The sequence below is a fragment of the Topomyia yanbarensis genome, chromosome 3 (genome assembly GCF_030247195.1).
Source record: "Topomyia yanbarensis strain Yona2022 chromosome 3, ASM3024719v1, whole genome shotgun sequence".
In the NCBI taxonomy this organism is placed as follows: domain Eukaryota; kingdom Metazoa; phylum Arthropoda; class Insecta; order Diptera; family Culicidae; genus Topomyia; species Topomyia yanbarensis.
This window is the reverse complement of record NC_080672.1, coordinates 366,181,640-366,193,983: the sequence shown is the minus strand read 5'-3', so window position 1 is coordinate 366,193,983 and position 12,344 is coordinate 366,181,640. Positions and strand designations below refer to the sequence as shown.

The 12,344-nt window shown below is 39.5% G+C and overlaps 2 protein-coding genes across 6 annotated transcripts in view; both read left to right on the top strand.

The window, feature by feature from the left end:
- The window catches only part of LOC131688459 (neurabin-1), a 277,301-nt gene that overhangs the window by 98,807 nt on the left and 166,150 nt on the right, over nucleotides 1-12,344 (top strand). The window lies entirely within an intron of this gene.
- On the top strand, nucleotides 10,159-11,661 carry LOC131688467 (uncharacterized). The gene is made up of 6 exons (XM_058972745.1): nucleotides 10,159-10,476; nucleotides 10,542-10,739; nucleotides 10,803-10,994; nucleotides 11,048-11,219; nucleotides 11,284-11,363; nucleotides 11,451-11,661. The coding sequence occupies exons 1-6, from the start codon at nucleotides 10,185-10,187 to the stop codon at nucleotides 11,657-11,659; spliced, it is 1,143 nt and encodes a 380-aa protein (XP_058828728.1). The 5' UTR covers nucleotides 10,159-10,184; the 3' UTR covers nucleotides 11,660-11,661.

Here is a 12,344-nt window from a genome sequence, read left to right as displayed (position 1 = left end):
GGCACTAAATTGATGGAATTCTTAAGCAACACAAATCCGCATACACTTATTTAGGAAATCGCCCAACATATGCTCAATCTTGCACGAAAAAGGTGTTAGATGCAACCGTCTGATCCGACAGTAGTACGAATGCGTGCAAACCGAACGAGCTCGAAATCGTTATTTGATAATGTATACATAATTTTTTATCATTTGGTTGAAGAATGTTAGTGGGCCAAATGGTTTTGGTCCAAAAGTTATTTGACCGAAAGTAATGCAAAAAAAAAGCCAAATCTATTTTGCAGAAGAACCCTATTTGGTAAATACATCGATACGATTTAATTAGTGACGAATGCAATTAGTTTATCTTAAATTGAATACTATTTATTTATTCTTGTATTTACAATACAATTTACAATTACAACAATATTATTGGTCTAAACAACAGCATCTTTGATCGTTACTTTCGTTCATACTGCTGCTGTTTGAGGATCATGGTCTATTGTTTTATTATGTCCTTTTCGTTTTGCGGACTAAGGGTCAAGAAACCTTCATTTTTTATTACATTTCAGATGTAAGTGGGGGAAGGTAAAGTCGTATTTAGGGGCGGCTTACTCCCTTCTTATGTAAGTATGGGAAAAGGTAGGAAGTAGGATACATTGTATAATTTTTTTTTCAATTTGTTTATTTGATAAGGCACGTATGCGTTAGCTTAAAGGCGCCATTTTTTCATTGTTTTACATTTTGAATTTCTTAAAACTAGGGGGTTACACATTTCAATATTATTTTGTTTTATATAATGAAACTAAAAAAAACTTTACAGCTAACTTATACATATAAAAGAGGGTATAATATAATATTCGTAAGATTTGGGGGACAGATCATTTTGTGTGTTCTTTTTATAATAATTCACTTTATAATTTTTAGAAGGGAGATTGTAGGAGAAATTAATTATTAACTAAGCGGAACATTTTACAAGCTTATTAACTAGAAATAACTAGAGAGAGTTGTTCAAGATTAGGGGGAATTAATTAGGGCTATTTTAAAGTAGTGGTACTGTTGTGCATTTCTTAACGAGATTAAATATTGATCAACTAAAACTAGAAGATAGGGGGGCACATAAGTTTTGGGAAGATATTCAAGGGGAGAAGAGGGTGAAGTCATACATCTGTGTATCAGAGACATGAGAGGGAGGGTGGACAAGGCTGAAGGGGGAGGGGGGAGATATAAACTTTCAGTTTCCGGCATCAGGAATGAACGGCCAGGATTACAGATTCGAACGGATTGATCAACTAAAACTGGAAGATAGGGGTACACATAAGTTTTGGGAAGATATTCAAGGGGAGAAGGGGTGAAGTCATACATCTGTGTATCAGAGACATGGGAGAGAGGGTGGACAAGGCTGAACGGGGGGGGGGTATATAAACTTTCAGTTTCCGGCATCAGGAATCAACGGCCAGGATTACAGATTCGAACGGATGTATCAAGTATTGGGACGCCGGGCGGTTTCCCTCGAGCCGGCAGGGGTTCCTCCAGACGATTTCGTAGTACGGCTCAGATACGGATCGGAAACACACCGCGCTGCGCGTGTGGTGTTGTACTGTAGATCTCGTGTTGTTGGTTCATTCGACAGATGTTTTGTCTCGTCTTGGAGTCGTATCAAACCATCGTTGGGGTACGGTAGGCGGAAGAGGGTACTTCTGGGAATGATAAGAGAAAAGATAGGGGCATTTAAATTTGGATATTGATGGTTTTGAGGAACGTGTATATAAGGGACATGTAGAGAATATCGCGGCTTGCCAGTACATCTCGAACCGGGACATTGGGTGATCTTCCTCGGGCCCGAAGGGAATCGAATAGTTGAGATCTGGCAGAACAGTACTCGGCGCATGCCCAGACAACATGTTCGATTTCGTGATAACCGTTGCCACAAGCGCAGATACCGCTATCCACGAGCCCAATACGCCGGAGATGTGCGTCCAGCGTGTAGTGATTGGACATGAGCCGAGACATCACACGAATGAAATCCCGACCCACATCCATCCCCCTGAAGCAAGGTTTCGTCGATACCTTAGGGATTATCGAATGTAGCCACCTTCCCAGTTCACCATTGCTCCATGAAGTTTGCCAACTTTCGAGGGTTCTCTGATGAGTAATACTGAAAAATTCGCTGAAGCTAATTGGTCTTTCATATATGTCACCTTGTGAAGCGCCCGCCTTAGCTAAAGAGTCCGCTGCTTCATTACCTGGAATGGAGCAATGCGAGGGAACCCAAACTAAGGTAATCTTGTATGATCTTACAGACAAAGCACGCAGGCGCTCCCAGATTTTCCCCAGAAAATATGGAATGTGCATTCTAGGTTTCATTGAACGGAGAGCCTCGATTGAGCTGAGGCTATCCGAGACAATAAAGTAATGATCGGTGGGCAAAGTATCAATGATCCCAAGGGTATACTGAATAGCAGCAAGTTCTGCGACGTAAACTGAAGCAGGATCATTGAGTTTGAATGAGGCGGTGAGGTTTTGATTGAATATACCGAAGTCAGTGGAACCGTTGAGGCTTGACCCGTCGGTGTAAAACATCTTGTTGCAGTCGACTTCTCGAAATTTACTATGAAAGATGCTTGGGATCACTTGCGGACGTATGTGATCCGGGATTCCACGAATCTCGTCTTTCATGGATGTGTCGAAGAATACAGTTGAATCAGAAGCATGAAAGAGATTGACACGGTTGGGATAGTATGAAGAAGGATTGATATTTTGTGCCATGTAATCGAAGTACAAGGACATAAATCGGGTTTGAGAATTGAGCTCGACAAGCCTTTCGAAATTTGCAATTACTAACGGGTTCAAGATATCGCATCGGATGAGCAATCGATATGAGAGGTCCCAAAATCGATTTTTCAGCGGAAGGACGCCCGCCAGCACTTCTAAACTCATCGTATGTGTCGAGTGCATGCAACCCAAAGCAATACGCAAACAACAATATTGGATTCGCTCTAGTTTGATGAAATGTATGTTCGCAGCGGAGCGGAAACAGAAACTCCCGTACTCCATCACCGACAATATTGTTGTTTGGTACAGCCTGATCAGGTCTCCTGGGTGGGCACCCCACCATGTTCCGGTTATTGTACAGAGAAAGTTGATCCTTTGTTGGCACTTCTGTTTCAGATACCTAATGTGACATCCCCAGGTTCCTTTAGAGTCGAACCAGACCCCGAGATATTTGAAAGTTCAAACCTGAGCAAAAGCTGTCGTTGGCTAACTGAGGTTCTAGGAGGGATGTAGGTGGAAGCAATGCAAAGGTCTTTGCCTTTATTCTGATTTAGCAAGCGACAACTTCAATGCCTGGTGTCGATTCGATTGAAAGAATAGGACTTTTTGATCCCCAAAATTACTTCTCCGTAAGAGTCTTCTCGATCCAAGCGAATAATATTAAAATCGTGGAAGTGTAGGTCTATTTCTGAAGTAAGCCATGTTTCACACAATGCAAATGCATCGCATTTCAAATTATTTAGTAAGATTTTAAAGGAATCGATTTTCGGGATAATGCTTCTGCAATTCCACGGTAGAACAGTGATTGAAACCGTGACCTCGTTCGATGTATTAGCCATCGAAGGATACAATCGCTGAAAAAAGGGGCCATTTCGCACTGAACTGCATCAAGAATGTTTTTACTGCAGGGAGAAAGCTTATCGAGATGCTTCTAAAGGGGTCAGAAATATTTAATACTGTACGAATACGATCCACAATGTCAGAGAAATTTCTTAAGCCAGCGCTGGTTTCTTTCTCTGGCTTGAAGTTTTTGATGTTTCTGGAAGTGCTGGGAACTCCTTTTCGAAGCTCAGATTTTGAAGCCGGGAGCGACTTGCTTCGGTTTTGCTCCAGTACTTTCTCGAGAAGTTATTTTTGGGGGACCTTGAGGAGACACCCTCTGGCCTTTATAACGAAGTTTGGGAGAGGAAATGTTCCTCCTTTTTCTATTGCTTCTAGGCACAGCAGAAGATGTTCCGTCCTGGGGTTCATCATAGTCGCCTTCGTCAGTAGACAAGTTGGTATAGATGTTCGTAGAGGCCGGTGGCGTAGCTATCTTTAGCATTTCTGCAAAAGATCGCTTGGAGCGTCCCTTAAGGGAACGCTTAAGATTCACCTCGCGCTTTTTGTACGCAGGGCACGTCGGGAGATCATGCGGGTTTCCCGCACAGTAGAGACACTTTTCGATATCCCTCCCACAGGAATCATCCACATGATTCCCACTGCATTTCCCGCAACGAGCCTTATTGCTACAATGGGAGGCTGTGGGTCCCAATTGTTTGCAATTAGTACAGTTCATGACCCGCGGCACAAACAGGCGAACAGGTAGACGAACCTTGTCAAAGAGGAGGTAGTTGGGTAGAGCAGAACCGGCGAAGGTCACCCGATAAGAGTCTGAGTTGACGTATGTTTTCTTCCCGTCGGCTGCGACTGATGCTGAATGCAAACGTTTGCATCCAGGATTTTCACTGGCTTAAGCATGGGGTCTGTTAGCTGGAATATACACCCTGTACTCCTTCGTAAAGGGCCCTTAGCCAGCAATATCGTTTGCCTGAGTGAAACTGTTAACAACCACCCGAAGCTTATCACGGCGAATTTTCGACATCTCTCACGGCCGAATACCGATCCGCCAGAACCCGAGAAATCTGCAACAGATTCAAACACTTTTTTTCTTTGGTCCAGAAGAAGATCACGAAGGGCCTGGTGATCGAGCTTGGATATACTTTGAACCGGGGAGCCGATTTGGTTTCGACGACCATCTCACCTTGAGATGAACCGCCGTCAGGGGAAGTCATTTTTGCACGGGCCTATTTCCCAGTGCACGTTAGTAAGACAACCAAGAAGGGGAAACGTAAAATAATACTTAAATAGTGTAGGTAACGGTATCCAGACGGCTTATTATAAGAACGCTGCTTCACTGGTCACTGACCGGCTAACAGTACTCGGAAACAGAAACACAAAAGAAGGGAAAAAATACTGAAACCTCGACGAGACGGAGAGTGAGCAAGATAATCTTGAACGCGGATTAGTACTGTTCTTTGTCGCTATAGACTGCACGGCAATAAAACACTTCTGTCTCGACTGAGCGCTCGGCTACGAGTTACGGTTTGTCCGAAATTTTCACTCAAAGTGAATTTTGACAGCATGCTTATTGGCTCTTCTCAAAAAACACTCGAGAGATTATAACTATTAGAGGTCGCATGCCGCTTTTAACACTGATGGATTATTATCTCGCTCTTACATATACTAGGCCTATTAGTTTGATACATATTGCCCCGGGTACACACATGTCAAAGTAATGGGATACAATATGCTAGAGCGAGACCCCATCACGGTGTCTTTTTTTAACAACTTTATGCAAAAAAATTCAGCATCTCTGAAACTTCAGGATATGAAAGAATGGGCTTTCCCATTTCATTTGAAACCAAAATCAAAATAATCCGTCGGGGGGTCTAGAGCAACTTTTTTTTTTGAAGTTTTTTTCGTGAAAACATAGATTTTACAATGGAACTAGTTCATATTTCTGCCCTCAGATGGTGCTTTAGACATTCGAACAACACTAAAAGTAAGAATCTGATAGATTATTTAATTGTCTACAACTTTGTTACCAACTAAAAACCGATTTGAAATTATCCCGAAAAGTAGTTTAATATTTTAACGAATTCTAAGTCTAAGTTAGTTTCACAGAAGACCTAGTGGTTTGTCAATTTACAAGCACTTTTTTTATTTGCCAAATAGTTGTGTTTAGTTCAATAGTGAATTCAGCGGAATTTGAGAGCTTGGAAAGTCTCATCTTTTAGCTGAAAATTATAATTCCCTGATACAGGGTGCCATTCATATTTTTGGGATGAGAAGTTTTAGATAAGTGTTGACCAAACTAGTATGATATTAATATTCTTTTTCATGATGGTAAGTGATTCCTCCCGCAGAAACAGCTTTTTCAATTATGTATGCCTTCTTTTTCATTTTTTCGATTGTTCTCAGGGATGACTGATAACTATTACATGAATCTCCTACTCTGTTAGCATCTTCGTATAAAATTGACTTGTCCTGAACTTCAACATTTATATTTGAACAAACTCAATGAAACTTTTAACGCACCATTGCAATATTTCGCGGATTTCATTGCAACGCTTGGTTAAAAACGCTGATTATCCGTTTTCAAAATTAACTCAATGTGACAAAGAGAGAACAAAAAACTTTGAGTTTTTGGATCAAGATAATTTTTTTTTTGGGATATATTCGAGGACTTCTATGTATATAAGGTTATTGTTGTACTCAAATCATATTTTGTTTTCAAGAGTAATACATATCGCATAATCTAGGATCAATTTAGTAACGATATCTCGCATAATTGATAGGAAATGGCCGTAAAATACAACTGCCACAATATGCTTTGCGGAGAAAACTTGAATAAATCGTTTCACGCTAACCACTAATTTGGACAGTTACTGCTGTGGTTTGCGTTAAATTAGAAACGGTGTGTCCCAACATTTCGTCTTGAACGGAATTATAATAGCTGATTTAAGCGATCATAACCTAAGTTATACGACTTATGGTCCTTTCTAAAACATAAATGTAAGCAAACCCTTGTAACCAAGCAATACCTTCCGATGAATGGTAGTCCCTTCGAATCTATCGGGAAGGATTACAAACCAAAAGCACAAATAGTTTTCTGACTCTGTCAAACATCCTTATTTTCAGAAGTTCAATTAGAATTGTCAACGTAATGAATCCCGTCTAATATTTTCATGCCACTAAACCCAATTATTTTTTTTGGTAATGTAATAAGTGCGAGAAAACATGTTTCCAAACCACTATGTGGCCATGTGAAACTATCTTAGATATAACTTTGTTAAAATCTTAAACAACTTTTCCGGATGATTTCAGATCAATTTTTAGTGGCCGACAAACTTGTAGACAATTGAATTTTCTATCAATTTCTCACTTTTAGTGTTGTTCGAATTATAAAGCACCATCTAGGGACAGAAATATGAACTATCTCCAGTAGTAAAACCTATATTGTTACAAAAAAAACTTCAAAAAAAAAAGTTGCTCTGGACCCCCCGACGGATTATTTTGATCTTAGTTTCAAATGAAAGGGGAAAGCCCATTCTTTCATATCCCGAAGTTTCAGAGATGCTGTTTTTTTTGCATAAAATTGTTCTAATAAATACACCGTGCCCATGTTTCAGTCCGTAAATATATGGAGACAGTAGTGCTTTGCTCCCTCTAGTAGTTATGATCTCTTTTGTAAAACTAGACTCACTCTCTCTCCCTCGTTTTTCGTTGGAGTAAGATTTCAGATTACCTATTGCTATCTAATGCAAGCTCTCCGAATATAAGAATGAAGTACGATTCATACGATACGTCAGGCTTCCGTCACCGGTAAAGCACGTCAAGAGAACGTCAAAGTTAGCTACATGCAGTCACACACAACATCAACGACACGGAACGTTCGTGTGATTAAAGTACTTGAACTTTGGAAAAATGCAGTTTTCTAGAGTGGTAGTGCTAACTTTACTGTAAAGTTAGCACTACTATACTAAACTTATTAAAAACACGTGCGACATTTATTTTTTCTTTACAACTAATTTACGACAAATGCTTACGTGTGATTGAAGTACTTGAACTTTGGAAAAATGCAGTTTTCTAGGGTGGTAGTGCTAACTTTACTGTAAAGTTAGCACTACTATACTAAATTTATTAAAAAACGCGTGCGAGATTTATTTTCTCTTCACAACTAATTTACGACAAATTTTTAGGTGTGATTAAAGTACTTGAACTTTAGAAAAATGCAGTTTTCTAGGGTGGTAGTGCTAACTTTACTGTAAAGTTAGCACTACTATACCAATTTTTTAAAAAAACAAATGCGACAAATTTTTGTTTTGTATTGTATAATTGTACACTGGATGATGTAGTAGACAGTATATCTATATATATAAAAGTCACATTTTTTTTTTTTTTTTTTTTTTTTTTTTTTTTATTTCAATTATAGAGGTTTTAACCTTAAGGTCATTCGCCTCTTCGGGTTAGAAAAATCTCTTAGGAAAAATTTCTAACCCTATGTGCGGGGTCGGGACCCGAACCCAGGTGCGCTGCGTACAAGGCAATCGATTTACCAATACGCTACGCCCACTCCCCAAAAGTCACATTTTGTATGTATATGATTTATAGACTCCCAAACGGCTCAACCGATTGCAGTAAAAATTTGCACATAGTAGGCGTTTGTTCTGGAGCGTGTTTGTGTGGTATTGGTTGGGGATTATCTGCCCGCCAGATGGCGCTTAGGAACAAACTGTGTTTTCCTCCTATTTCGTTGAAAGTCGCAGCAACGCGCGGTGGGTATTAGCTAGTATTTTATATGCGCGCTGTTAACAGATCTATTCTAACATTAGATAAAATCCCTGGTATGAGCTAAAACTCAGCACAAATCTGCCTATACCTAATCTAGGAAATCGCCCAACACATTCTCGATCTGGCAGGGAAGAGGTGTTAGATGTAACTCTCTGCTACAACAGTATTACTCTGCTACGACAGCTCGAACCGTCGCTATTTGATCATGAGTGCATCTTTGATCATTTAAACGTCTCGCTAGATATTGTCCCAGATCGTAATCCCAAAGTTTCAAGAAACTTTAAAATTTTCGCGATTAAACTAAACTAGTGGAATTAACAGAGTTTATTCGGTTAGTTTGGTTGACATGCAAAATGTTTAATGTTTCTGTGGTTCTATATATGAAAAATTTGTATAAAGCATCCAAAATTCAAATAGTAATTCGGTTGTCACGGTAAAGATAGATACGTCTACCTTTATCAGGACACATGTTAGTGATCTCGGGTGATTTGTAGTTATTCTGCCTAAGCTCGACCCTCATTAACAGAAGACAAAGATTAAGCCCGTACGATATTAAGCCTGTTCTAGTTTTCCGATATGTTTACTTCATATCCTTGCTCTCATTTGAGTACTATGGCTCTAATTTTCATAACTTTCCCTACCCAGTAATCTCTAGCTAATCGAATGTCGTTAAAATGTAAAAAAGTAATTCCATAGTTATTTTACATACTTCATTACAGTTCTCCTCGTTATTCGGGCATTTGTGTATTGCCATGTCATTTCATCACTGAGGGTAAGAGAGGTTAAAGAAAGGTAGACATGGAAAATAACAACACAATAGAATTAGCACAAAACGATAAAAATCCTAGATTATTTATTCTCGAAGGAAAAATGAACCCTACTGTTAAAGCCTATAGCTCTTTATCATACTAGTTGGGAACAATGAAATATCATTGAGTTTTAGTTCCCTGTATAAGTAACCAAACCTCTGGATATGCAATTGCCTTACTGCAAGGCAGTTACATATATATATATATATATATATATATATATATATATATATATATATATATATATATATATATATATATATATATATATATATATATATATATATATATATATATATATATATATATATATATATATATATATATATATATATATATATATATATATATATATATATATATATATATATATATATATATATATATATATATATATATATATATATATATATATATATATATATATATATATATATATATATATATATATATATATATATATATATATATATATATGGAATTGAAGCTCCATAATCGGAGCCAATAACCTTCCGAAAGAGCGGTGTTCCGAAAAAAATGTCCGCTCTTTCCAAATGAACATATTTAATTTGAAACCTACACAAATACTCGATTTTTTAATAATTAAGCATCAGTCAAAATTATTTCTGCATAGGTTCGAATAAATTGCATCTAGATTATTTTCAAACATGGTTAGGTGCAGCACCCAAACAAGATATTCCCGCCATAAGCTAAAACTTAAGCAACCTATTCATTTATAATTTAAATGTATATAAAGCATTGAAGATAGAATGAAACGATTCTGGTAGAAAAAATTTACTCGTTGTTTATTTTGCATCTGAGTGTACCCGTCGAAGTTCCGCCGACAGTCGTATAACATGAAAAATCAATCAACAATTAACAGCAACACTTTTCTTATCATTCCCCTTTTTTTTTCTTTCGATGAACTCACTTCAATCACACCGTTTCCTACCATCTCTCACTCAGTTGCCAAAGTTAACTCAACTCGCCAAGTGACATTCCGCGATGTTTGTTTTTCTGTTTGCGTTTCTTTGGCTGTCATATTTCGCAACATTTGCCTCAGTAGATTCGATCATCGCACCGCCAAGTTGCGATGGTATTTACGGTTGCATATCCTCGCTGCGCCAGTCGGACTGCCCTAGCGGGGAAATATTGGTCGCGGGTGAATCCTTAAACGGGTGCTGTCCGGCTTGTCGGGGCGGTCAAGGACACATGAAGGTTTGCAACGTGAATGTCGCCAATCGGCGTTGTGCCCCGGGGCTCAAGTGTGAGGATCGGAAGTGTCTGTACGATCAGGGTAAGAAGTGCAAATGGCGTAGATGTCCGAAGGTATAGATGTCTTAATCTTTCTGCTGTCATCAGCCAGCTGTCTTCACACGATTCACATGCAGAACGAGGAAGAGTGGGCTGGTTGGTACCCACGGTGTAATGCTGATGGGACTTACGCCAGCAAGCAGTGCCGAGGTGACCGGCTTTCGGGACGTTGCTTCTGCTACAGCGAAGACGGCCGGCGTATTTTCGGATGGGATTGGTACAAAAATGCAGCTAAAATGACTTGTGGTACGTCTGAAAGCTTAAAGAGGCTGATCGAATTGAAATAAAAAGTAACATCGCAAATTTTAGCCTGCAGTAGACGCCGGGTGAAATTAGAAGCGGAAGGACGTGTTGGCGTCAGTCTTCACTGCACTCAAAATGGTAACTACGAGGAGCTACAGTGCGATTCGGGAGTTTGCTGGTGTGCCGATGAGTATAGTGGAGATCCACTGGTCGGGGCAACGGTGGTTCACAGTAGTTTGTGGAAGTTGCTTCCATGCTGTAAGTTGAGAGTCAGGGACACAATCAACATGTACTAACACCGATATTTACAGATAATAGCACGCTACACGGTGACAGCTATCTTCGTCAGTGCGAAAGTACAGCTTTTGCCCAGAAAACGATACAGAAAAAGTTCGCCGTTCGGGGTACAATCGGTGTCACTTTTAACGAGGTTCAGTGTGACTATGATGGAGCCTTTGGAAAATACAAGATTGAAAACGGAATGTTCGTATGGTGGTGTTATACGAGAATATTTTCAGAGTAAACAAGATTCCTTATATTTTGACAGAGTTTTCTGCACCTGGCGAGACGGAAGCAAAATTGGATCCTTTCAAGTTCGATCCAGTTTACTGTCAGCGGTGAACTGTAGTAAGTTATGATTCGATTAGGTTCCACGAACTGTATGGTTTATCCACTTACATGGTCACACTTTTTTCTCGTTTCTCATCCATCCAGATTGCGCTAGAGACACTCTCATCTATCAGGGGGTTGATATACCTTTTACATTGGCCTGCGGTGGCAACGGGAACTACGAGTACTCCCAAGATCAGAACGGTCAGTTGTTCTGTGTCGATGGCGATGGCTTTGTCGTATCTACTGATGTACGACCAAACGAAAGCTGCGACAAGTTCATATACAACTCAGATTTTTACAATGAAAACTGAATAGAAAATAAACGTTTGTTAACGATTGCAAAACTTAGTTGTTAATTCAGCAGAAACTTGATATCACTTGTTTGCCGTGCACCGTTCATCGAGAATAAGTTACCGTTGACATTGAGGCAAACCCTGGGTTGGCTGTACGTTTACAATTCCCTCGATGGAGAAACATGTGACTCATGATATCAACCTGACACGGTTGCCCGGGGTGGGTCATCAGCAATGTTCTTTGTCAGCTGATTCGGCACGTTGGGTAATTTACATTGGTTGTACGGTGAGAACGAGAATTATTTTGTGAAACAATCTGATATCAGTTACTTCCTATGAATAAATGAATGAACGATATGAATCTTTTTGCCACACACTTTCCGGCCTGGACGGAGCCAGCACCAACGACTACCCCTGAGACATTCTCCGGTAGTTCTAAGTCTTGGGCTTTTCTCTTTGCGAGAACCGAATCGATCAAATCAGCGCTTGAAAGTTTTGCTCTGTAAAAGTCTCCAATAAACATGGATAAAGCACAAGGCTTTCTTGGTCTGCAGCTGAACTTGCCAAAAATTGGCGTAGCTTGCTAACTTGCGCTCAATCAAAAACTGTTGCATGTTTCCAAGCACAATTGCAGCATTTTAGTCAGGGCACTGACTGGATACTACAAACTTAATCATCACATGTCTATTATTCAGCGTGCTGA